The 26336-nt window shown below is 58.6% G+C and overlaps 1 protein-coding gene across 1 annotated transcript in view; it reads right to left on the reverse strand.

Annotated features, from left to right (window-relative positions):
- Window positions 1-26336, reverse strand: part of SLC25A13 (solute carrier family 25 member 13) — a 48691-nt gene that overhangs the window by 8074 nt on the left and 14281 nt on the right. Inside the window, exons 4-13 of the mRNA XM_044679741.1 lie at window positions 22114-22229; window positions 21186-21325; window positions 18016-18162; window positions 16990-17125; window positions 11866-11959; window positions 11686-11770; window positions 10267-10351; window positions 9785-9943; window positions 6585-6637; window positions 6418-6498 (exon numbers count right to left, since the gene is read on the reverse strand). Coding sequence (XP_044535676.1) covers window positions 6418-6498; window positions 6585-6637; window positions 9785-9943; window positions 10267-10351; window positions 11686-11770; window positions 11866-11959; window positions 16990-17125; window positions 18016-18162; window positions 21186-21325; window positions 22114-22229 — 1096 coding nt within the window. The remainder of the gene's footprint in view (window positions 1-6417; window positions 6499-6584; window positions 6638-9784; window positions 9944-10266; window positions 10352-11685; window positions 11771-11865; window positions 11960-16989; window positions 17126-18015; window positions 18163-21185; window positions 21326-22113; window positions 22230-26336) is intronic.

A 26336-nucleotide genomic window follows, 5' to 3' on the forward strand; every position in this document is an offset into this window, starting at 1 on the left:
AGGAAGGCACAGAAAGTGACACAAAAGAAGCCCCTTTAAAAGAGAGTTCAATGAGTTCAGCTTTTTTTTTTTTTAACCTCTCCTTGTTCATTGCTTGGACGCAGAGGAACTCTGGCTGGGACCCTGAGACCTTGGTGAGACTGTTCTTAAATCTTTCCCTTAGAACTTACACGTGGTGAGTGAAAAAGGCTGACCAACTACCCTAACCTCCCTGGAGGTAGTAGCCTCCGGGAGGCTCCCTTGATTGGAAGAAGCCCTCCTGGTGAAATGCCTTGTTAATTGACTTTTAGGCTTTCTGGCTGGGCCTCTGGAGCCTTGCTGGAGTAAAGCCCAGACTTGAATACAAATCTAGTTCATTATTAGACCTCTTACTCTACCCTCTTCTCATCTCTCTATTTCCACTCTCTCCTCTGTTTTCTAAATTACTAAAATCATTTGGGAATTGGCATTTATTCAGTTCCTTGGCGACCACACCTTTAACTATTCACCCAACCAAAAACCCCTTTTCCCTTTTACACCTCTGTGGCATGGCCTCCCTAGCAAGATCAAGATGTTGTGCCATTCAGATGGGGGGAGGAAAGAAAAAGAGAGACAGAGGGGGAGGGAAGGAAGGAGGGAAAGAGAGAGAGGGAGAGAATGATGGTTATAGAAGAAAAAGAATTAGTTGCTCAGCACAAGAAGTAACAGACTCAGGTTAATGACTCCATGGAATAACAAGGAAGCTCTCCTACAAAGAGTAGACTGAGAAGAAATACAAGAGAAGGAGTCAAGGTTTTCTAGCTAAAACAACTGACCTGGAAAACTGGGCAAAGGGAGAATTTAGGAATCCCTGGGGTGTCGGAAAGCAGCTGAGCCTAAATATCATTCCAAGAAACAGACTTTCTGGGGGCAGGCAGCTGAGTGCCTCAGTGGATTGAGAGCCAGGCCCCACAGACAAGAGGTCCTGGGTTCAAATCTGACCTCAGACACTTCCTAGCTATGTGACCCCGAATAAGTCATTTAACCCCCATTGCCTAGCCCTTACCTCTCTTCTACCTTGGAACCAATACACAGGATTGATGCTAAGATGGAAGGTGAGGGTTTAAAATAATAATACAAAAAGAAATAGACTTTCTTCTACCAGTTTTCTCATTTAATCCCCTCAAGAGCAAGGACTGGCTTGCTTTCCTATCTTGATCCCTGGCACTTCATAATTTTCTCATTCATTCACTCATAATTGCCCGGATCTTTGAACCAGAGGGTAGAGAGAAACGGGAAGAATCCAGTGGCTACCTCATGAAAAACACCCCCAAATGAAAACTCCCATAAATTTCCACACCAAAGTTTGGAGCTTTCTGGGCAAAAACCAGACCAGAACCAAATAGCTCCAAGCAGCCAGAGAGAATAAACATGGCAGAGCCATAGTCTGGACCACACAAGATTTAGCAGCTGGCACTCTGAAGGAGCAGGGAGCCTGGCATATGACAGGCAAACAAGGGGCAAAGGATCTAGGGTGACAGCCAAGAACCCAACCAAACCAAAAATGGAACTCCAATGAAACGGAGGGCTTCCAAGCATTCCTTATGAAAAGGGCAGAGCTAGATAGGAACTTCTGCTAGCCAAACACAGGAGTCACGAGAAACAACATAAAGGCCTCCATTCCGATAGACAGATGGCGCAGCTGTGCCCGCAGTACTCTAATATCGCTGGGGCTAAGGAGTCACAAACAAGGCGACAGGTGTGCATCTCTATGTGTCTGTGTGTGAGTGATGGGGGGCAGGGGGGCAGAGCTGTACTATCTGGATGGTCTGAAAAGAAAGGAAAGGGAGGAGAAGAGGAAGTCCACAGGGGGAGAACATCTTAACATTTTGTGGAGGCTCGTGTTCTTCTGAACAGAAAACAATCAGAATCGAATGGTGCAAAGTCACAAAGAACAAGCCTGGTCCCAAACCAGGAAGATGGGAAGAGACTGTCCTCTTAGCATGCTTCCAAGGAATGACTCTCTCAGAGGGCAGGAGATGGAGGCAATAGCAAGTGAATATGCAAACAGCTGGAGAAAAGCACATTTAAAGTCTTTAATAATCTGGGTGTCTATACTCAACTGGCTGGGTGCCATATGGGTCTGGTCTAACACCGCCCCCACCCCCACCCCCACCCCCAAACTGCTTTCTGGTCCATCAGACAATAAACAGTAAGTCAGCACCTACTAAGTGCCGGGGGCCAAGCAAAATGCTGGGGATGCAAAAGAGGCAAAGGCAGTCCCTGCCCTCCTGGAGCTCCTAGGCTAACAAGGGAGCCATCAACCACCTCCAAGCCAGGGCCAAGAGGAGATAAAGAACAGAGGGAAGGGGCTGGGGAGGGCCGCTCTGGTCTGTGGGGGTGTATGAGCCTGGGGCTGTCCCCAAGGACTGAGCCTCCTCCATAGCATAGAGCAGATCGAGATAGCCGGGGGGCTGAGGCACGATCTCCAGAAGTTCACTTCCTGATCTGACTGCAGGCCAATTAGAAAACCCTCCATCCCCTTCCTGGAGGGCCTTTCCTGCCTCGCCAATCCTCCAGGACATCCGGGGGTGCTCCCACGAGGCCTTCCGAAGAAGCCCCGTCCCTTGCTCCTGCGCGTACTGCGCCTACAGACCTCCCTGGAACACAGCGGTTTGCCTGCTGCCCCTCCGGCAGCCTATAAACGTGCCAAACGCAGTCTTTCTGCTTTGTATCCCCGACGCGTCACAAAGCACAAACGTGCACTGACCGATTCATCTGGCAATAGTAACGTTTCCCTCGTGTTGGTGCAGCCTAGCCATGTGCAGGGACGACCTACAGGGATTTCGTGAAAGAGTGGCTCGTGAGCACGGACCCACCACACAGCTCTTCACTCAGGTCTTTTGGGCTTCTTATGTTCTTCATGAGGCAGCAGGAGCGAGACAAGAGGCCATTCTGTACACAGGAAACTCAAGGGCCAGCTAGGTGGGGCGGCGGACCTGGAGTTGGGAGGCCCCGGGTTTGGATCTATCCTCAGACACTGACTGCTATGTGACCCTGGACGAGTGCTTGGACTGTCTTGCCTCAGTTTCCTCAACTACAAGATGGAGATGACCCATCTCATGGGGTTGTTCTGAGGACAAAGCAAATCTTAAAGTGCCCCGTCAACGCGAGGGATTCTTCAAGGTTGGGGTGAGATTCAGGAAACAGCAGTGGCACAATTTGGCTGGAACAAAAGAGAGCTTTAAGGGAGGCTGGAAAGTAGGCTGGAGGCCAACTGAGTTAGGGCCGGAAGTAGCCTGGGAAGCTGCTTGAGTGGAGAACCTTGGACTTAAGAAGAGTTCAGGCCCTTTGTAGAGGCCTGATGAGGGGGGAGGCTGTTGGGTGCCAGGATCCCAGAAGCCCCAGAGCACAGCGAGGAGGGGCCTGAAGCAGGGGCCGAGAGAAGGAAGCCCGTGCGTGCCGGGGCTGAGGTTCATCGCACAACTTTCCTTCCCTGAGGCTGCTGACTGCCATGAGGCAGAGGTTTAGGAATGGGGCCACGGCACTAGCGTAGGTTCTTCAAGGGTCTGTGTTCGCCCCCAAAGCAGCCCTAGTTCGAGCCACCTGCCAGGTTCAGAGTACATGCTGGGGCTCAGGAAGGGGGTGCCGCGCGGGCCAGCCCCGATCTCCAGGAAGCCCCCGGAAGCAGCCTCCTCCTTGGACAATGTCTGGGGAGCTCTGGGTCCTGTTCACCAGAGCCTGCGCCCCTGGGAGAGGCACCCGGGCCGCGCGGTGAGCTCTGCTCTGCACTGATCGGCTCCAGGGAGAACGCCAGAGGTCTGCGGACTGGACGAGTCTGGGGTATGTGGCGAGTTCTAAGGGGGAATCGTAGCCCCGGGCCGGGCCGCAGGAAGCCCCAGAGGCCCCCCCTGCCCAACGGCTCTGGCCAATGGGAAACATCCCCTCTGGAAGACGGGCTGCCCCACCTCCAGGGCTCCCCGGGAAGGCCCCGCTGGCCCAGGCCCTCTCCAGACCCTCGTTGGGAGGAAGTGCTTCTCTGCGGCCAGGCTCCAGGAGAGGCCGAGGCGCTGGGCAACCCAGGGAGATGCCTGCGAGGGAGCCTGGGCAGAGAGAGGGACTCTGGCTAGACCTGGTAACGTGCATTTCGGCTTTCAGGCGTGCGGACGGCCAGCGAACTGCGGTGTAGACGGGAGGCCAGTGATCTCTTTGCCCACGGTGGGGAATGAAGGACATCTGTACGTGGCAGAACCCAGGCGACCCTCAGCCCGCCGAAAGCGGCTGTGCCGGAGGTGGAGGACAGGAAGAAACGTGTGCCCATCACGAGGATGCTTTTTCTCCCACTGGGGCTCCTCCATTCTCCTGGGAGCTGCTGAGGGCCCCCTTTCTGGCCAGCTTTCGAACTTCGCAGGTGCTTGACACAGAGCAGGCCTTTAGCGTGCGGAGAGGGCCTGATGGGCTGCAGGAAATCTGGGGAGCTGTGAGCCCCTGAGGGGGAGGGAATCCTGATGGGTCCCAACCGGAGGTGGAGAGAAGGGAAGCTTTGGCCCCAAGTCCCAAAGGGCGGCTACTTCCCCCTCACTGACGGCAGATGGTGAGCTCCCCATCAACTCTGAAGGAGCCCAGGAGAGCTTGAGGAACAGAGTTTGCTTCATCCTGCTGGCCCTGGAGGTTGGGAAGGATGCCCGCTGGGAGGACCCCCGTTCAGGGGAAGGCTTGCGGGGCTCACGTGAGGCCCATCACTGAGCCTCAGAAATTCTAGTCTGGACGAGGGGAGGAGAAGGGCCCGCTTTGTCTGATTCAACCCCGAATCCCACAGAGGCTCCAGGGGACGATGGGCGCTGCAGGGCACAAACGGCCCTCGGGGTTTCCGTGGCGCCTGTCCGTCCGCCCCTTACAGCTCCAAAGGGGGCCCGACAGTGCACGGGAGGATCCGGAGCGGCGGGTCGCTGAGGAAAGTCGGGGGAGGCCGGAGGACGCTCCCATCGCATCGGGCCGTGTCTGAGGCTCCCCGAGAGGCCTCCGACACCAGTACTGTGGGCTCCGTGCCGGAGAGGAGGACCACGTAAGGACGGCCTCCTGGGCCTCCAGAAGCGCGAGCTCCTTGCGAGCTCCTTGCGAGCTCCTTGTGTGCTCATGCTTTGTCTGGACCTTTGGGGGCCACGCTAGAGCTCTCAGGAACAGCTCGATATGACGGGGGCTGGACTCGCATCTGGCCCATGAGGGAGGGGTGCAGGGGAGAGGCAGGCCTCAGGCACCCCTGCGGGATTTGGGGCGAGTGGTGACGGCCCGTCTCCCCCCGGCCTCCCACACGGGGCAGTGACGGTCCTCGGCCCACCGGAGGAGCCGCCGATGGTCCCCGTCTCCCATGTGGGGGGGACGCCGGCCCCAGCCGCGGGAGCCGCAGGAGGCTCGCCCTTCTTGGTCTCCTCCACGGGGTGCTGCCGCAGCTGCCTGGCGGGGCTGTCAAAGCGGGGGCCCACGCGAGGGCCACTGCTGGCGGCGCTGCGGCTCTTCCGAGCGCCCCAACATCTGGAGTCTTTCCTTTTCCAGGTCGGCGTCGCCAGCCGATTTGAGGCCTTCCGTGAAGGTCTGGCCGGGATGCCCAAGGGGAGGCCGAGAAGCCCAGACTCCGCAGGCCTCGCCAGCTGCTGGATGGAGCCCCGACGGAGGAGAAGGAGGGAGCCCCCAACAGAGAGACGGCCTGGAGGGGGGCCCCCACTGCCCGCCCTGGGCAGCTCCCAGTCCGAGGAGGAGACCGTCCCCAGGACAGCCGGACGAGGCCGCCAGGGAAGACGCTTGTCTCGTCGGTCCCAGGAACGACGGATCTTCTGGCGTGGAGAGCCCCAACGAGCCCTTCTCGGAGCCGCCGCCGCCGCCGCGCGTGACACTGACCTGACGTGGGAGGTGACGTGGGAGGTGGCGCGGAGGGCCAGGGCAGCTCCTGCCTTCCGGAGTCCCAGGCAGGACGAGCGGGGAAGGCGTCTCTGCCGCGCCTTCTCTGTGGGAGCCGAGACTTTGGGGGTCGGCCGGGGCCCCAGTTCTCTCTTCCCTGCTCTCGCCATCCCAGCCGTGGCAGGAATCTCCAGAGAACGCAGCTCCCGCACAGGGCCGGGGGCTGGAACCCCGGAACGGTGGCAGGGGCTCCCCGGGCCCCCCGGATCTTGGTGTCCCAAACACGGCCGGGGGCTGCCCTGCCGTGGACGCGCTCCTCAGTCAGCAGAGCTCGTCCCGAGGCTCTGGGGAGCCCGAGGCCTCAGCGCGGAAGGCAGAGCAGCGCCGGCGGCCCCCTCTAGGCGTGCCCCAACCCCGGGCCCGGGAGGACAAGCCCACGGGGGAGGCGGCGAGCCAGGCCCCCCCCACGTGCCCCCTGCCACACGCAGAATGGCCGAGCCCGCAGGGGCCAGGCTTCCCCGGGGAAAACACAAGCTCTCGAGAGGGCTGAACGCGAGGACTTACGCAGCCGCCGGCCAGGATCTCCGCTGCCAGGGGGATGGAGCCGTCCTGGCGCTGGAACTTGTCTCGGACGAAATCATTGACCTGGAGGACAGGGGGGCGGGGAGCTCAGTGGTCAGCCCACAGGGCGCCCCCTCCATGCCGCACCGTGCCAGGCCACGCAGACTCACCGTGAGTTTTATGGCCTTCTCCGGGGCGACCCCCAACAACTGTGGCAGCAGACCTGAGGACCAGAGAGCACAGTCAGAAAGGAAGCAGGCCAGCCTGAGAGGGAGGAAGGGAAGGAAGGAAGGAAGGAAGGAAGGAAGGAAGGACAGAAGGACAGAGGGGAGGGAAGCCTGGGTCCGCTGGAAGGAATGGGGAGCAAAGACTGAACCACGAGGGGTCCCAGGAGTGCCGGGGCGCGGTGCCACGTCGAATTCAAGCCACTATGCTTCAGTGAACCCAGGCGGCTGTGCTCTCCCGAGGGCCAGACAGAGCCTCCTTTTAGGGGGCTGAACCCCAACTTGCTGGCGATCACATCCATGGGAGGGCCTCGCTAGCCCGTGCCTGGGGGCTCCCTCCATGAGCAGGCGCCCCGGTACCACAGGCGGGGAGAGGGCAGCTTGGCACAGCCCCTGGCACGTGCTGGTGCCTCGTAAAGGCTGGCTGGCTGGGCAGCACTGGAGACGCGTGAGGATGAGGAGACGGCCGACGGCTCCCCCAGACCCTGCTCAGCCCCGGGGCAGGGCGACGGCACCAGGGGCCTGGCTCGGCCTCCCCTTCCCCAGTTGGAGGCGGGAGGGGAGGCTGGCCATCAGCTGGTCAGCCTGCGGGCAGCAGTCTGGCCTGTTCCACCTGTCAGGGGCTCTCTGAAGGCAGGAGCTCGGGCTTCGCCGATGCCCGACTGGCCAATGCGGTGAAGGCCGAAGAAGCCGGCCCATGGCCGACAGGGTAGGAGGTGCAAATGCTGGGAGGTGGACCCCAAGCTAGAAGAAGACAAGAAAAGGGTGCTGAGGAAGCCGCTTCTGTTCAAGGACGAAGCCAGCACAGGGGCTCCAGGGCCGAAGGAATCCCGACGCACTGCTCGGCTGGCTCATCGGTGGCCAGGCCGGGGCAGTGACCCCGTCAATCACGCGGGGTCGGCGACCTTCCACATGATACGAAACGGTCGGGGGCGAAGGGGAGCGAAGATCAAAAGGCCTTTGAAGAGGGGGAGGGGGCCGGGCAGGGAATGAACAGTCGCCTTGTTTCCACAGACAAACAGAGCCGGGGGGCAGCAGGGGGCAGGAGAGACCCACCCAAGGGGGACTGGGGGGGAGGCACCACCGAAGCCGTGTCTCCTGATCCCCATCAGAACCCCAAACTACCACAGTCAGAACCCAAAGCTAAAGGACTTTTCCTACTCGCACAGCCTTGGCCCCTCCGAGGTGGCCTGCCTATCGGAGACAGAGCTTAGGGCAGGGAGCCCCAGAAATAGAAAGAGCTGCTAAGGAGAAGCCAGGGAGGTTCCGGGACTAAGGAGGGTCATCGTGGCCCGAAGCAGGTGGCTCCTAGCCAGAGGAAGGGCTCAGGGCCCCCAGGCCTGCTGGGCAAGAACAGACTCGGGTGAGCAGTAAGAATGTGCCAACTGATGGGGAGAGGCCACGACCCCAACTCGTCATCTTTGCCCCGAAACCCTCCCGCACCTTCTCAATTACTGCCGAGGGCAACACTCTCCTCCCGGTCATCCTGGACTCCTCTCTCCCTCCCACTGCCACATCCAGGCTGTTGGCAAGTTCCGCATTTTTGTAACCTCTCTCGTGGATTTCCTCTTTGTGGCATCTGTTGTGGACTTCTTGTTTAGGATATCTCTAGTGGATTTCCCCTCTGTGATATCTCTCGTGGATTTCCCCTGTGACTTCTCTTGTGGATTTCCTCTTGTGGCATCTGTTGTGGACTTCTTGTTTGGGATGTCGCTAGTGGATTTCTCCTTCAACACACTTCTCATGGATTTCTCTTTCAAGACGCCTTTTGTGGATTTTGCCTTCATCCTGGATTTCTCCTTTGAGACATTTCTAATTGATTTCGCTTTGAGACCCCTTTTGTGGATTTTTCCTCGGCATGTCTTTCTTCAATTTCATCTTTTCTCTTTTCATATGGCCCCACCTCCTCACACTATGACCTGCTTGGGGGGAGGAAGGTCTAACTGCCTCCAGGCTCTCCCTACTCCAGTCTGTCCTCCATTCGGCCCAAAGTGATTTTCCTAAAACTCTGGTGGCTCCTCAAAGCCTGTCGCTTCCAGGATCAAATGAAATGTGGCCCCCCTCCCCCATCTTTCCATCATCTTCTGCCCCTGCCCAGCACCTTCTTTTTTGATGCATGCAGTGACTGCTCTGGACATTCTCTGTGGCCGTCCCCCAGGCCTGGAACACTGTCCGTGCTCATCTTCTCCAGGAGGTGTCCCCCTCCTCTTCTAATTCTGAAGCCTGCAGTGACCATTTCCCACTGTCCAGAGTGGCTTGCTCGTCACCCCCCGCCCCCTCCATTAGGCTGCGGCCCCCTGGAGGGCAGCCTTTCTCTTGCCTTTCTTTGCATGCACAGCACTTAGTCCAGTGCCAGGCACCCAGGTGAGGAAACCAGGGAAGGGTCTGCCCGGGTCAGTCCGTGCAGAACCCCGAGAGAGGGGGAATCCTCTGTGCTCTGGCCCCACGGAGAGACCCAGAGCCTGAAAAATTCAGTGTCCTCCACCGCCCAGGCTGAGACTGAGCTCCAAGGCCGGAGGCCCCTCCGGGGTGAGCAATGAGACCGATGCCCAGACACCAGAGACAGCCCCTGGGTCCCAGAGCTCCAGGTCAGGCATTGCCTGCCCCATTTCGTGCAAGCCCCAAACACAGACCCACCTTGAGGAGGAGCCATTCCTAGGACCCCAGAGCCCAAACTGGAGGGATCTTCTGAGAGGCCAGGAAGCCCTGAGTTCAAATCTACCATACCACAGACACTGACTGCCTGAGTGATCCTGGGCAAGTCACCTTTTCATCTCTGCTGCCTCCATTTCCTCAAACTTAAATGGGGATCTGAACAGCACCTCCCTCCCCCTTCCAGGGTTGGAATCAGGAGCCAAAGCTTTAGGGGCTTCGTAGATGCTCCTGGCTTTCCCCGAGGCCCACGCTCACCAAGTGACTTCTCCAAGGTCTTCAGGGCTGGGCCTCTGGCCCAGGCGCGCCTTTCCTAAGGACCTCGAGGTCCTCTGCCCTGCTCAGGGCTGGCTCCCCAGCAGGGGACAAAGGGGAGAGGAAAGAAGGAAGCCGAATGTTGCTCCAGGGGAGCTGGGCCTGGAGGGGCAGCCGGAAGGAGAGGAGGAGGAGGAGGAAGAGAAGGGCCCGGCGGCTGCCGCCACATAGCCACTGACCTCGGTAGAGCCCAAAGAAGCCTTCGTAGCGCAGCACCTTCTTGAAGCAGTCGAAGCTGTTCTTGTACATCAGCTCTCCCACCAAGGAGCCCGTGGACCGCTGGTTCTGCATCCTGGTCTTCACCAGGTCGATGGGGTACACGGCGGTGGCTCCCACCGCTGCAAGGGGACAGAAGTCAAGGGAGGCCCAGGGCAGAGGAAGGGGGTGGGCGGGGGCGGGGGCGCAAGGGCCGGCCCTCCGACGGGTCCCTGGCCTCAACCCCGGAGGAGCCTCTTGGGGCCCGAGCCGGCATCCCTGATGGGGGACCAGGCAGGAGGGCAGAGCGGAGCCTCACTCCTCACCCCCCCACCCCCCGGGGCGGAGACAGAGCGGGAGAAGGGCCGCTTGTGGGGAGGCGGCGACGCCTCGGGGTGCTCGAGGGGGAAGGGCACGAAGGAGAGGAAGGGCAGAAGGACAAGGGGGAGAGTCATTGAGGACTGACCTCCGGCAACGGACCCCAGGGCAAACCTGTAAGCAGACTCGGCTACCTGGAGGTAAAAGGGGCGATGGGACCTCCCCAAAATCCTCTGGAGAGACGAAGACGCATCAGAGAGCCGCGGGGCCGGCGACGGGGGCGGGGAGAGAAAGGAGGAGTGAGTGCGGCCTGCCCGGGGGGCCTCCCCCTCGCCCCCAGCCAGGGAAGGGGCCTGAGCCGGGACAAGGATGCCCAGCTCCATCCTCGCTGTGCAGACAAGCCTAACGACTGGTGACTAGGACGCAGCCCAGGCCGAGCTGCCCCCCCCCCCGAAAAACACGGGAATTTAGGATCTGGCTCTGAAACACGGAGCCCAAAGAGCCCAAAGGAAACTGAGCTCAAGGGGGAAGCATTCCTCAGAGCCACGGTGAGTCAGGAGGCCCCGAGTTCGGGTGCAGACAGTGGCCTCCCAAGAAAGCTGCTTCAGCTGTCTGCCTCGGTTTCCTGGGCTGGGATGACTAGCAGAAGAGATGGTCTCCTGGGGCCCCTCTAAGCTCATTTCCTGACTGGGGGAGCCACTTTATCAGCACTCCTTCCCCTTCTTCCGGGGGGGGGGGGGGGGGCAGACCTCCCGTGATGAGAGGCAGGAACCCGGCACCAGTAAATGGGTCCCCTGGCCCAAGGGGTGGCTGGAGGTCCGGGTCCATTTCGAGCCTACTCCCACCTGAGAAAGGGCTGGGGCCTCCCTGGCGACAGCCTTCCTGGCCTGGGCCAAGGCCTGTGGGTCAGATACAGGCAAAGGGGAGCTGTGGGGAGCCTAAAAGGAGGGTGGGGGGAGTGGGCCACGACCAGCTGCTGGACGGTGGGTGGACTCCTGCCCCCCTCCACCTCCCCGAACCCCGAGCCCTCTGGGGCTGCCAGGGGGATGGGCCGGCCTTTATTCAGCTGCCCAAGCTGAATAAAGAATGAGAAAGTGGGCCATCGGTGCCCCGAGCAGAGAGGAGGGAGCAGAACGTGGCTCCCTCCCAGGCCTCCTTGATCCCCCCGGCTGGCTGGTCAGGGCTCCCGCTTCCTCTCTGCGAGTGGGGAAGACTGAGAGCAGAAGGCCTGGCTCGAGGCCTCGCCCGCCCCAGCCTACCGTGGTCACAGCGGCGTCTGTGCAGACCCGAGGCCTGGCTAGCTCGCCGGGAGGGGCCACTTGTCTTTAAACACCCTCCCCGTCCGTCTGGAGGGAAGCCTTTCCTCCTCGAAAGCTAACAGCTGGGAGAGGCCAAGGGCTCGCCAAAGAAGGCTGTCCCCAAGAGGGGCTGAGGTGGGTGTCTCGTACCCCAGGGAGGGACCTGACCCCCCAGGCGCCTCTGCTAAACTCAGAACTGGGGCCCCGGGGGCTTGGCAGCTTGCAGGCTCAGGGCCTTCTAAGTGGTCAGGGACCCACAGAACACCCACCTGCTTCTGGGCTTCGGTCAGCCTGGAGGGCAGGGACTCCTCGACAACAGGAGCGACCCTCTCGATGTCAGCCAACGTCAGGCGTCTGTGGAGAAAAATAGGGCCTTGCCAAGGCTTTGCACCTTTTATTGCCACCAAAGTGCTACTGATTAAGACTTAAGAACCCAAACCATGGCATACCCTCGTGGCTCGTGGAGGTCGGCCAGCTGAAAAAGGATGTTCACTTCCATGGGAGTAACCTGCCCAAACTTCTGTGCCGCCAAAGCAAACTCCTCTGTAAGACAAGCAAGGAGGGGGCGGGGAGTTGGGGGAGAAGGGGGTCCTCAGATTTTCTGATGCACTGGTTTTGTGCACCCCCCCACCTCATTTTTTCTCCTTTTAAAATCCCTTTAAATATTACTATTTAATGACAATCCTACCTAAACTAATTTACTTATTCAAATTACCCATCAAACCACCAAAAAACTTTTTTATAGAATTTTGCTGGGAAAATTGGAAAACAATATAGGAACAATTAGATTTAGATCAACATCTCACACCCTATACCAAGATAAACGCGGAATGGGTGAATGACTTAAATATAAAGGGTGAAATCATAAATAAATTAGGTGAACATAGAATAGTATGCCTGCCAGATCTGTGGGAAGGAATTTAAGACCAAGCAAGAGATAGAGAACATTACAAAATGAAAAACAAATCATTCTGATTACATTAAATTAAAAAGTTTGTATAGAAACAAAACCAATGCAACCAAAATGAGAAGGGAAGCAACAAACTGGGAAAAAATTTTTATAATAAAATTCTCTGACAAGAATCTAATTTCCCAAATTTAAAAGGAAACTAGGTCAAATGTAAAAAAAAAAAAAAAACAAACTAAACCATTCCCCACTTGACAAATGGTCAAAGGGCATAAATAGGCAGTTTTCAGATGAAGAAACCAAAACTATCAATAAGCACATAAAAAAGTGTTCTAAATCCCTCTTGATTAGAAAATTGCAAATAAAAACAATTCTAAGATACCACTTCATACCTAGCAGACTAGCCAATATGATGGCAAAGGAAAATAATAAATGTTGGAGGGGATGTGGCAAAATAGAGATACAAATGCATTGTTGGTGGAGTTGTGAATTGATCCAACCATTCTGGAAGGCAATTTGGAACTATGCCAAAAGAGTGCTAAAAGACTGGCTATCCTTTGATCCAGCCATGCCAATGCTGGGTTTGTATCCCAAATAGATTAAAGACTTGTACAAAAATATTCATAGCTGTGCTCTTTATGGTGGCAAAGGGCTGGAAAATGAAGGGGTGTCCCTCAATTGAGGAATGGCTGAACAAATTGTGGTATCTAATGGGAATGGAATATTATTGTGCTGAAAGGAGTGATGAACTGGAGGAATTCCATGTGAACTGGAAAGACCTCCAGGAAGTGATGCAGAGTGAAAGGAGCAGAACCAGAAGAACATTGTACTCAGAGACTGCTACATTGTAGCACAATCGAATGTAACTGACTTTGCTACTAGTAACAATGCAGTGACTCGGGACAATTCTGAGGGACTTGGGAGAAAGAAGCTCTCAACATCCGGAGAAAGAACTGTGGGAGCAGAAATGCAGAAGGAAAACATTTGATTTTTCACTTGTTTATATGGGGAAGTGATTCTGGGTTTTGGTTTTTAAAAGATTATTACAAAAATGAATACTATATGGAAATAGATATTGAATGATAATACACATATAACCCAGTGGAATTGCTTGTCAGCTCTGGGAGGGGGGAGGGAAAGAACATGAATCATATAACCGTGGAAAAATACTTGAATAAAAATCAATTATTTGGAAGAAATTAAAAAAATAAAAATATTTATCCAACAATAAAGAATGGTGGAAACAAACTAGGAAATTGTGGCAACTAAATAATTTAACCCCAAAGGATGAGAGGACTTGAACAAAAGTCAAAGAAACAACAAACCATTTTAGGATGAGACAACATGCCACACCTACAGGATGCAGCAAAAGCAGCAGAGGGAAATGTATCTCTCTAAATGCTTATATCAATAACATAGAGAAAGAATGGGTCTATGAATTGGCAAGAAAAAGAACAAATAAAAAACTCCCAAATTGGAAATACCCCAAATCAAAGGTGAGAGCAATAAAACGGAATGTAAGAAAACCATTGTCGTAATTAATAAAACAAAGAGTTGGTGTTTATGATGAAAAACCCAACCAAATTGACAACCCATTGGTAAATATGATTTAAAGAGAGAAGAACACCAAATCCTGAGCATTAAAGATAAAAAGGGTGAATCTACCCCCGATGAAGAGGAAATTAAAGCCATCACCGAGAGAGATCTTGTCTAATTATTGCCAACAAACTTCACAAGGTAAGTAAAATAGAATACTTCCAAAGATACATCTATTTGAGGCAAAGGCCGTAAATGAACTTCCTCAGAAGAAAGCATCAGGGCCAGATGGATTCCCAGGCCTCTTAACCCCAACAGTTTTGGGGAACCAATACTTGGCACCAATTCTAAGACAGAAGGTAAGAGTTTACAAAAATGCCAACAATAGCAGTAAGAGAAGAAAAAGAAACTGAAGGAATTAGAATGGGCAAAGAGGTAATAAAACTGCCTGCAGATGACATGATGGTACAGGTGGAAGATCCTAGAGACTCAAGAAAAACTTGAAACTATCAACAATTTTTGTAAAGTAGCTGGATATGAAATAAACTCACATAAATCATTGGCATTCTTACATATCCCTAACAAAGTCCTGCAAGAAGAGAAAGAAAGAGATACTCCATTTAAAATAACCCCCAATACAAGGGACATGAATAGGCAATTTTCAGGTAACGAAATCAAAAGTATCAGCAAGCACATGAGAAAGTGTTCTAAATCTCTAATAATTAGAGAAATGCAAATCAAAACAACTCTGAGGTATCACCTCACACCTAGCAGATTGGCTAAAATGAGAGAAGGGGAGAGTAATGAATGCTGGAGGGGATGTGGCCAAATTGGGACATTAATGCATTGCTGAGTTTGTACCCCAAAGAGATCATAGATAAACAGACTTGTATGAAAATATTTTTAGCTACACTCTTTGTGGGGGCAAAAAACTGGAAAGTGAGGGGATGCCCTTCAATTGGGGAATGGCTGAACACATTGTGGTATCTGCTGGTGATGGAATCCTATTGTGCTCAAAGGAATAATAAACTGGAGGAATTCCATGTGAACTGGAAAGACCTCCAGGAAGTGATGCAGAGTGAAAGGAACAGAGCCAGAAGAACACTATACACAGAGAATGATGCACCGTGGTAAAATAGAATGTAATGGACCTCTGTACTAGCAGCAACTCAATGACCCAGAGCAAGGCTAAAGGACTTCTGAGAAAGAAAACTAGCCACATTCAGAGGAAGAATTGTAGGAGAGGAAAGACAGAAGAAAAACAACTGCTTGAACGCATGGGTCGGGGTGGACATGATTGGGGATGGAGACTCTTAATGACCACCCTAGAATAATTATCAATAATATGGAAATAGGTGTTGATTGATGACACATGTTAAAACCATGGAAATGCCCTCAGCTACGGGGGGGGGGGGGGGGCGGGGGGGGGAGCTTGAATCACGTAACCATGGAAAATAATCCCCAAAAGAATAAACTACGTAGGAGCCTATCTGCCAAGACAGACCCAGGAGCTACATGAACATGAAACCCCTTTTTACACTATGTTGGGTCTAAGCAGAGAAATTCATGGATGGGGAGAGCCAATATAATTAACCCGATGACCCTATCTAAACTGATCTACCTATTCAATGTCATCCCACTTAAATAACCAAATAATTATCTTATTGAAATGGAAAAAAAATAAAATTCATTTGGAAAAACAAAAAGATCAAAATGTCAAAAGAATTCATGAAAACAAACATAAAGGAAGGAGGTCCAGCAGGACCCGCTTTTAGCTATACTCTAAAGCACGGATTATTGAACTAGAACAGCCGTACCATCTGGCAGGTGACAACAGAGGTAGGCCACTGGGATAAGAAATCACTACCTGGTAAACACTGCTGAACCAAAAGTATGTTGGCAGAGCCTAGAGGGACCATTCCCTGAGGCAGGCTCAAAGTGGACACACGAGCCAGACGTAAAAGGCGACGGGCTGAGCAGATCAGAAGAACTGGGGACGTGCTGCCCGCCCAGCCGATCTACGAAAGGACAGGAATAGCCCGGTGAGGTGTAAGATGCAGGATTTGGGGTACATTAAACTCAAGTTTGTTACAAAGAAAACTAACGTCGACAAGATGTGAAGGAAAGAGAAAATGGGGGGAATTTCACAGACAGTCTTCCTGGGTAGAAGCGTCACGTCTAACACACGGGGAACTCTGTTAAGTTTCTAAGAACAAGAGGCAAGGACAAAAGATATGAAAAGACAATTTTTGGATGAAGAAATCAAAGCCGTATGCAGGTAAATGAAAAAACAAAACAAAACGCTCGAATCAGGGCGAGGCAGACCAAAACAATTCTGAGATCCCACCTCACACCCTGATTCAGACGGGCTAAAATGGCAGAGGTTGGAGATGTGCCCAAATGGGGACACTGATACATTGTTGGTGGAGCTGGGAATGGAGAGCAATTTGGAATTTTATGCCCAGAGAGCTATAAAACCCCGAGAACCAGAATGCCGTTGCTGGATGCGTTTCCCGAGGAGATTGGGGGAAAAGGAAGAGAAACTCCCTGCTCTAAAATACTTCTAGCAGCCCTCTTTGGGGTGGCAAAGACCTGGAAGCCAAGGGGGCGTCACCATGTGGGGAACAGCTGAAGAAATCGTGGAGCATGACTGCTGCGTCCTAAGAAACGCCGCGCAGACCAAGCGGGCCGAACTGGGAAAGAGCTCCCCGAGTGAGTGAAGAGCAAAATGTTCCGACAGCCCCAGAAGTGACGCGTGGAGAATGCTTGTGAAAGCCTCCTCCAGAGAAGGGACCGACGAACGGGAAAGACGGGGTTTAGATGCCGGGGGGGGGGGGGTCGGTGGTGCCTCCCCGGGTGCAGGGAAGAAGGGAGGAAGGGGGAGAGGCCTGGAATTGGTTTCCTCACAGCACGAAGGAACTCAAAGACAAAAATACAACAAAGAACGCGATCTGTCCTAAGCGGCGACTTTCTGGGAGGGGGCGGCATCCCGGGGCAGATGGGGAGAGTCCGGGGAAGGCGGGCACGTCCTCAAGAGCGGAGCGGCCTGCTGCCACCGACTGATCCCTCGGAGCCTGGGAGGCGCCGATGCGGAGACGCCCCAAACCCAGGGAGCGCCCACCGGGCTCACCCTTGGTGACTTCGACGTCTTTGCTGGGCCCGGCCAGCATGTGGTAGATCCTTTTCATGGTCTCCGTGTTGGTGAGGAGAGAATTGAAGCCGTTGAAGTAGGAGAAGCTCACCTGGTGGGAGGTGGCGCCTCCGACCTGGAGGCAGGAAAGGAGAAGCTGGGGAGGGGGCCGGAGGGGGAGGAGCCCCAGGCCACCCGGAGCCCCCCAGCCAGCTCGTCTTACCCAGTGAGGGGCGGGCATGTGCCCACATGCATACACACGAGGAGACCAGCCGTGGCAAGTGGGGTGTTGGTGCTGCCCCGTTTAAGGCCCACCTTGACCCTGTGGCCTGGCTAGCTCACCCCGGCGTGTGTCCCACAGATTTGGGGGCTTGGAGTCGGGAGAAGCGGGGAAAGCTATGTGGCTCAGTGGATTGAGAGCCAGGCCTAGACATAGGACTGGTCCTGGGTTCAAATCTGTCCTCAGACTTTGCCTAGATCTTTGTGCTCTTCTGCCTGGAAATCTCTAGACAATATTGACTCTTTTTTTGTTTGTTTGTTTTAAACCCTTAACTTGTATTGGCTCCCAGGTGGAAGAGTGGGAAGGGTGGGCCATGGGGGTCAAGTGACTTGCCCAGGGTCACCCAGCTGGGAAGTGTCTGAGGCCGGATTTGAACCCAGGACCTCCTGTCTCTAGGCCTGGCTCTCCATCCACTGAGCTACCCAGCTGCCCTGTCAATATTGATTCTAAGATGGAAGGTGAATGTCTGGAGACTCCAGGAAAACCCCCAAATGGCTCTAAAGAAGGGAATTTCCATTCTGGAACCCCCCCATGCCGTCTCTTTCATCAGGAAATCCTCCTTTTTGTAAAACACGCTTCCTTCGGTCTTGGCACCGACTCTAGGGCAGAAGAGCGCTAAGAGCGGGGCGCTGGGGCCACCCCGGGAGGGCCCCCAGCCTTCCTGATCCGTGAGAACGAGCGAAGAGGGGTGCGGGGCCGAGGCTGGGAGGGCCCCTCTCTCCCCCGATTCCCGGGGCCCTGCTCACCGCCAGCAGGCTCTCTTCCACGAAGGGCGACAACACATGTGGGCGGATGGTGACCAGGATGTCGCGGAAGTCTGTGGCCGAGACGCGTCCCACGTGGGCCTTGTCGCGCTGCATGAAGGCCTGCCGGGCGTGTTCCAGCTGCATCTCCTGAAAAGAGCGGGGGGTGGGGGGGGGGGTGGGTGGGGGTGCCCAGCTCAATCCCCCGGTGCCCAAGGAGGCCTGGCACGCGGCTGGCACCACGAGAAGTGGCTCAGACCGAAGGCAATAAGCTAAGCACATCTTTGGAACGGAACCGGGCCAAGCCCAGAAGAATCTTCAGGATCTGCCCGGGAGGAGGAGGATTCTGGACGGCGGATCTCGTGACACCCAAAGGGAGAGGCTCCCCGGAGATGGCTACAAAGTCCCTTCGGCGGCTCTGGCCGGAGAGGCCGGCCTCCTCCTGGGGACCTTTCCTGAAGCGGCTCCTCCGCGCGGCCCTCTAGTCAGGAGGCCCGAAGCTCCCGAGGGCGGAGACGAGGCCTCCTCCCAGGCCGCTCAGCCTCTGGGAGCTGGTGCTTCGGGTTGGGAAGTGCCCCGAGGGGGAGGCCAGGAGGCCTCGAACGACACCCTCCAAAGTCCCCCCAGGAAGGGGGGAGTGAGCGGCTTTGGCCCACGCTTTCCAGCTAGCTGGGGGTGACCAGGGCGCGCCCCAAATAACACCAACACCCCCCCTTACAGAAGCGTGCTGATGGGGGCGAGTGGAAGGGAGCACTGCTGGGAGGGGGATTCTGCCCGAGGGATCGCAGGGGAGCCCGGGGGGAGACGGCAGGGCAGTTCTGGGGGTGGCCCCCCCCCCACGCAGCCGGCACCCCTCTCGTCTGAGCGGGCGCCTTCCTGACTGGCCTCGCCACCCTTCGGAACAAGCCTCCAGAGGGGCTGGAACGGGCTTTCTTCCGGGATCTCCGCCGCCGCCCAGAGTCCCTGCTTCTTCCTCCTCTCCAAGTGCCCTGAAGGAGCGGCTGCCATCCTGGCGTTGCCCACCACAAGGCCGAGACTCTGGGGTGAAACCCGGGCTCTGCCAGCCGTGCCGGGGGAAAGCCTGCGCCTGCCTTGGGGGCCACCGGGCCAGGGAGCGGGCACAGCAGGAAGCGGGCTCGGCCTTCCAGGCTCCAGCACCGCCCCGCACCGCTGCGGCTTCTCCCACAGCACGGAGGAGGAAAGAGGACGGCCGAGGCACGGGGGGACAACGAAGCCGATGGCCGCCGGGGGGCCCCTGGCCTTCCTGCCGGCTGCTCAGCCGGCCTGTCCGCACAGCCCAGCCACTCTCGATCCCGAGTCATCCGAGTCCGAAGCTCCTCGTGGCCCCGAGCTCAGCCCCGAATGGGAAGGGGGCTAAGTGGAGGCTGCCAGCAATGCGCTCCTCAGAGGGCCCCAAGGATGTGTGGGGAGCCTTTCTGGGGTGCACCCACGGGGCGAGGCTCCAAGGACGGGGAGCACCAGCCAACAGGAGAGGGCTGTCCGGGAGCCAGAGGGAGGGCAGCGCAGGGCAGGGGTGCTGAGGAAGAGGGCCCATGGGGGCAGAGCCACGGGCACCCGCAGAGGGGCTCCCATGGGCGCCTCGGTCCCAGGCTATCCGGATCTCACAGACAGGGTCAAAGCGGCTCCTCTGGGTAGCGGAGGGCGTCAGAGATGAGTCAAGAGAACAGGCGTGAGCAGGAGCCCCGGGCCCTGGTCCTCTGAGGCCCTGCGGGTCCTGCTGGCCCAGCAAAGGGGGATCTGACCCCCGCGTGCACAGAGCGCTTCAGAGCACGCTTTGGGCAGCAGTGGCTCCCTCATGCCTACAACCACCCGGGCACTAAGAAAGGTCTCGTGTCCATTAGAACCAGTGGATGCCAACGGCATTTCCGGGCACGGCTCCTTCCCTTCCCATGCGTGGCCTGCCCCGGGCCTGGCACCTGGCAGTCAGGCTTCCCCCATGAGCACGGAGGGAGGCCGGCTGAAGGTGGTGAGTGGCTGCCTGCCCTTCCGGGTTGGGCCTGGGCATCACCTCCCACCTGACCCACCCTGGTCCAAGCAGAGGGTGATGGGAACGCACATGGAGGCTGCTTTGAGTCAGAGACTGGCATGGAAAGGCCCTGAGGTGGGATGAGTGGCAGTGCCCGCTAGGATCCTAAGCCACAAGGCTCCTCAGCCTGGCCTGGCTGCCCTGCCCACCAGGAATGCCCCTGTGCGTGTTTCAAGGGGACATGCAGACAAGCTGACCACACAGGCTTGGGCAGCCTGCAGAGGGGCAATAGCTCCCTCTCTCACCCTCTGTGCTCGGGGACCTGCCCCCCCCCCCCCGCTTTGCGGTTCTCAGGCCAGCAGCGGGTTCCCCACCCCAATCTCTGCAGCTAAAGCCGCATCTCTGAGGTCTCTGGCCTGACATGCCCTCCAATGCCCGCTGTGCCCGCTGTCTTTAAGTCTCTGCCCCCATCGGGAAGGCGTAGAGTCCTTGGGGGCACAGCACAGAGGGGAGGGTCCGTGAGGGGCTTCCCCAGCATCCAGGGCTTGGGGGCCCAGGTGGCTGCAAGCATCCATCCGGGGTGCCCCTGGGCCATGTTCTGGAGCCATGCCAGGGCTTCAGGGGCCTCCAGAGGCCTCGACACAAGGACAAAGCAGCATTCTGTGACTGCACCCAGGACGTGCCAGGGTGCCCAGAGCTTGGGCATTGGGGGCCGGGCAGAGCAGAGAAAGCTTCCTTGGCAAGGCGGGAGGAGAGCAGAGGCTAGAAGGAAGCCAGGAAGCGGGAGGGAGCAGGAAGGGGGGCACTTACTAAGCACCTGCTCCCAGCCCAGCGCTAGGTTCGGCCCTTTGCAATTCTGATCTCAGTCAGTCCTGCCAGCATGCTGAGGATGGCAGCGGCTAATCCCCATTTCGCAGGAGGACACTGAGGCAGCCAGGAGCAGCGTCCTGCCCAGGCTCACACAGCCAGGGAGGCCTCCAGGGTCTCCCCAACACCCCTGGTGGGGGCAGAGGGCTCAGTGGGCGAGCGCTGGCACTTCGGCTAAGCCTTGGGAAAGAGCTGGGGCCCGGGCCAGAGTCCGGAGCCTTCGCCCCGCCCGGAGGAGCGCCGGGCACACACTGGGGCCCTCTGGAGGGCTGCTCGGAGAGAGCAGAGGAGGAGAAGGGACGGAGCGCGCCAGACTCACCACTAAGAACTGAGTGAACTCGGAGTAAGTGAGCCGCCGCTTCCGCTTCTTCCCAAAGTGAAGGTGGATAAACTCGGAGTTCCAGTCGAAGGGGATGTGCTGGTGAGCCGCCGTCTTCTCCAAGACCTGCTTGACGTCCTCTGGAAAAGAGGGCCGAGGCGGGCGCGTCGGGCGCGCAGACAGGCGGCCAAAAGACCTCCCCCGGACGCAGGGGCTCCCGGCGGCCCTTCTGGGGAAGGATGGCGAGCGCCGACGGCCCGGGGAGGGAGGAGGCCGCCAACAGCCCCTTCGCCCGCCACGGATGGCCCAGAGCAGATGCTCGCCGGCCGGGAGGGGGCCTGGGAAAGCGTCTGTGAGAACCGGCTGCTCCGCGAGGTCGGCAAAGCAAATCACACCCGAGGCCAGGCAGAGGCCTGAGCAGGGGGACACGGCGGGACCCGCCGGGGCTTCACCAGAGTCACTCTGGTGGCTGCGGGGAGGCAGGAAGGAGGCCAGGGCAGGCCGTGTCCCCCCTGACCACGGCGACAGCAACAGTCCGGGTGGGAGGCGCCCCCGGCGCCAGATGGGGGGGAGGGAGGAGGAGGAGGAGGCCGAGGCTGGGAGCCCGGCGTGCTGAGGGGAGCGGGGGGGCCCTCTGCAGCGCAGGCAAGCGGGGGGTGGGGGGGAAACCTCTCCGCTCCCACCCTGTGACAAAGAAAGGTCAGGAGGGGCGGCAGGGGCTCAAATGTGGCCTCAGACACTTCTGAGGTGTATGACCCTGGGCAAGTCATCTAACCTCCACTTCCTAGGCCCTGCAGCAATTCTGCCTCGGAACGCTTGGAAGGCAGAAGATAAGGGGTTAGGAGGGAGGGAGGGCCGAGCGGTGGCCTGGGCCAAGGGAGGGCTCGCGGCTCTGGGGAGGGAGGGCGGCCGCTGGGCCTGGCCTTACCGAAGGTCACTTCTCCCGCTCCGGCTTTGTCAAACAGCTGGAAGGCCACCACGAATGTGGCGTCCGGGGCGCACAGGACAGACTCAAATGCTATAAACTCCTGGAAGTTGATTAGCCTGCAGAGAAGAAGACACGAGAGACGGTCGGTGCCCGCGCAGGGGGGCACTGCCCACATCCACACACGCACGTGCCCTCGGCTCCCTCCCGGGTGGGGCTGCCATCGGCCCAGCGGCACCGAGATCCTCCCTCGTCCGACCCGAAGCCCCGCCACGCCCCCGCGCCCCGTCTCCCACGGCTGGGCCGAGCCGGCGGGGAAGGTGGCAGAGACGCCGCCTCCCCCTCGGCCCACGACGCTCTCTCCCACGTGGACCGGGCAAGGGCGGCTCGGGAAGCCCCAGAACGAGCCCTGGGAGTCGTTCTTCCAGGCCGGCCGGCCACACGAGGGGACCAAAACGGAGGCAGGAAGGGGCTCGTGCCCGGCGGAGGGAGGTGTCCGGAGGGAGGCGGCCCTCCGAGGTGCGGCGGGAGCTGGTGGCGCCGTCCCAGGATCGACAGCGGACACGGACTCTTCCCGAACGGTCTACTAGAACTGAAAGCAGGCCGAGCCCGCGGCTGGGCTGCTCAAGCCCAAACCCAAACCCAGCAGACGGGAACTTCCAGAGCTGAGGCCGGGCGGACGCCACCGTCTTCTCCCGGAACGAGGCCACGTCCTGGGATGGCCGGCAGACGCTGCTCCCACCCGCGTACAGAGCCGAGTTCTAACAGGAAGTCCGGAATCGGGAAGTGGCCTCGAGTGGCAGAAGAGCGGATCTCAGCCAGATCTCGCAGACTCCAGGGCCGAGGAAAGAGGCTGCTCGCGGTCCGAAAGCCCGGCAAGGGCCACCCAAGCAAGCAGCCCCATGACAAGGCCCGGAGAGCCCGGCAGACAGCGTTCCGGAAGGCAAAGGAAACGGGCTTCCAATAATATGGCGCCTACTGTATGCCAGGCACCGCGAGAAGCACTTTACAACTTCCTCTCATCTGACCCTCACGGCTCTCCTTGGCCCCATTTTACAGGCAAGTCACTCGGCGAGCGTCCCCAAGGGACGAAGCAGGATAACTGCTCCCATTCTAATCTAGGGGGAGATGGCTCATCGGGCAGAGCGTCTCCGGGTCGTTTTGTTCTGTCTGCGTGACTAAAAGAAAGGAGAGCGGGAGAGCCAGGAGGTTCAGTGGAGAGAGAGCCGGGAGGTCCTGCGTTCAGCTGTGTGACCCTGGACAAGTCACTTCTCCCCAGCTGTCCAGCCCTCGCTGCTCTTCTGCCTTGGAACGGGTACTTAGTCCGGATTCTCAGAGAAGAGAAGAAAGGAGGCGAGGAGGGGGCGGCCGACTCTCCCAAGTGGCCAAAGGGAGGAGCCTGCAGGCACGCAGACCCGTCCGAGCCTGAGCCGAACGAGCTCTCCTGGAGCAGGAAGGGGGGGCTGCGGGATGGAGAGGCGAGCGACGGGCGGCCCGGGACAGAGGAGGGGCGCGGCGCACACAGCGTTAGCCTCGGGGCTCGGGGCTCCTTGTTTCCTTTCCCGGGAGGGGGAGAAGCAGAGTCTTTGTGGATGGAGACCCCCCTTCTCTGGGCACCACAGGATGGCTGCGGGGGTTCCTGTCGGGGAGCTGCAGCCTGGGGCTACCACGGCCGCCATCCTGGGGAGGAGGAGCAGCCCGGCTCTCCCCTGCAGTGCAAGATGGAACTGTCCGTGCATTCAATTACCTGGGCCGCTGGGGCGGGGCAGCAGGGGCGGCCTCTCCAGCATCCCTGCATCCGCATCCGCGTCGGCATCCGCATCCGCAGGGGCGTTGCTAGGCAACGTGCAGCCAGTTGCATTTCTTCCATCAGGGGTCATTAGCAGCCAACATCGGGGAGCGCCTCCCCCATCCAATGCAGAAGCCCCTAGCGAGGGGGGAGGGAAGGGCCCGGCCTGGGCAAAGGGGCGGAGGGCCCTCTGGGGGGCCGCTGGGGCTGCCTCCGTGTCCCTGCAGCAGGAGCGGCCGGGGGAAGGCCACTCACTCCCCCAGAGCCTTGGGCTGGGCTTCTCCAGGCAAGTTCGCTCGGCGGGCAGCGGTGTGTGGGGAGGAGGGAAGCCGAGATGTGAGCCGGGCCAAGGCAGCTCAGGGGCCCTCCCCGGGAGAGAGCGGCTGCACTAAGAGGCGAGGCCGGGGCACGAGCCAACCCGGCTCCCAACGAGGCCTCAGACACTTCCTAGATGGGTGACCCTGAACCAGTCACTTCACGCCCCCGCCACTTCCTAGAGCCCAGGCTAAGCCGGCAGGGGCGAGGGTTGGAAGAGAGACAGAGGCCCGAAGCCACAAAGCGGGGGGCGCCTGGAAGCCCCCGGAAGGCTGGCCCTGCTTGTGCGATGAGACGCCGCCTCCAGGCGTGCCAAAGGAAAGTCCGGCCCACAATGGCCCAGAGCCGGAGCCGGAGCTGGATCCGTGCCGCACTGATTAAAGGGAGGGAAGAAGGGCTCGGCCCGGAAGGCGTTTCGGGGGGCCCCGGGCAACTCTGGCCCAGGGCTACCAGCCGTCCCGTCCCAGGGCTCCGAAGAAGCGGAGAAAAGGCCGTCGCTTTCCGTCCGCGGGAGAACGGCCAAAGGAGAGAAGGCAGAATGCACAGCGACGCTGGCCAGGCCCCCCACACCTGACCGACGCTGGCCGCCTCCTAAGGGGTGGCGTCGAGAGCTCGGCCGGTGCCACTTCTGGGCCGTTTGGGCTTCCTCAGAAGCTGGCTTGAAGGACTCTTAGGGAGTCACGGACACTAAGGGAGGCCTCGGGAGAAGCGGGTAGCCGGAAGAGCCTCTCCCCGAGTCCGCGCCCCGAATGCTCTTTTCAGCAGAGAAGACGAGGAAGGGCGGCCACTGTGCGATTCGGAAGCTGATCCTGAGCCTGCTCCCCCCGAAAGCCCCCTCGGGAACAGGGGAAGGAGGACAGGCAGCGGCAGCCCGGGCTCCCGAACTTGTTTGTCCTTCGTTGTCCGAGAGGGGGGGGACCGGGCGGCCGCAGGGCTCCGGATACCCGCCAGGGATGCTCCTCCACAACGTCGCCCGTCCTGGGGTCTGGCCACCGTCCTCCGCTCCATCCAGGCTCACGGCACGCCGCCGTTCGTCTCCCCGGCCCTCTCTCCCGCCTTCTGCAAGAAGCCTTCCCCGACGCCCCCAAATGCCCTTTCTCGACCCCGTCCCCGTCTGCGGGCACACGGCAGGCGCTCCCTTCACGTGGGGGACACGGGGCTGGCGGACGTGGCGGGCGAGGTAGGAAGAGCTTCCCTGAGCCGGCACGATGCCTCTCCTTCCCCCGTCCAGAAGGGCCGAGCTGGCCCCTGCCCTGGTCCTTCCTCCTTGGAGAAGCTGCCTGGCCCGTGCGGGGGCCACGCAGGCACGCCGAGGACGGCTAACGAGGATTCTAGCTTGGTGGCTTACCCTGAAAGCATGCAGCTTTCTCCCAGGACGGCCGCTGACCACCGGAGGGCCCCCCCCCGTCTGCTCTCCGGCCCGGGGACGCGCCGCATGATGGCGTTGGTGGGGCTCGAGCCCCGCTTTCAATACACCGTCCTAAAGCTCTGCAAGCAGCGCCAGTGGGGAGGCTCCTGACTCTCGGCGTGGGCCGGCCGCCTCCATCTCATTCCCGCGACCTCGAGGGGAAGACCTGGAAAAAGGGCTCATCCGCAGGGAAAGTCGATTTGCATCCGTCCGCGGCGTGGGCAGGGCGCGAGCTCCCTCGCCTTAAGCAGGGAAGCGCTAGGAAATTGGAGGGACTCGCCCAGCGTCACCTGGAAGGGTCCGAGGCCGGATCGGAACCCAGGACCCTGACTCCAGGCCTGGCTCTCCCCACAGAGCCACTAGCTGCCCCGGCGCGATTCACTGAAAACAAAGTTAAAAACAAACAAAAAAAGTAAAAAACAGGAAGCCTCGGGGCAGGGGGCCAACCCCCCCCCCCCACAGAGGCACAGGCTGGGAGGCCCCACGCCCAGGGGGTGGCCTGCCAAGAATCCCCTGCAGAAGAGGCTCCGGGAGGAGGAGGAGGAGGAGGCCCCAGAACGGCTCCTTCCTCGCGGGGCGGCGAGCGGACCTCCAGCCGGGGAATGGCCCAACGAGCCGTCTGCGGCCGCTCCGGGGCCTCCTGGCTCTGCCCTGTCCTTCTCAAGCTCGTCTCACAGAGGAGGAAACTGAGGCCACGGGGGGAAGTGGCTATGC

Source organism: Gracilinanus agilis, chromosome 5 (genome assembly GCF_016433145.1).
Source record: "Gracilinanus agilis isolate LMUSP501 chromosome 5, AgileGrace, whole genome shotgun sequence".
In the NCBI taxonomy this organism is placed as follows: domain Eukaryota; kingdom Metazoa; phylum Chordata; class Mammalia; order Didelphimorphia; family Didelphidae; genus Gracilinanus; species Gracilinanus agilis.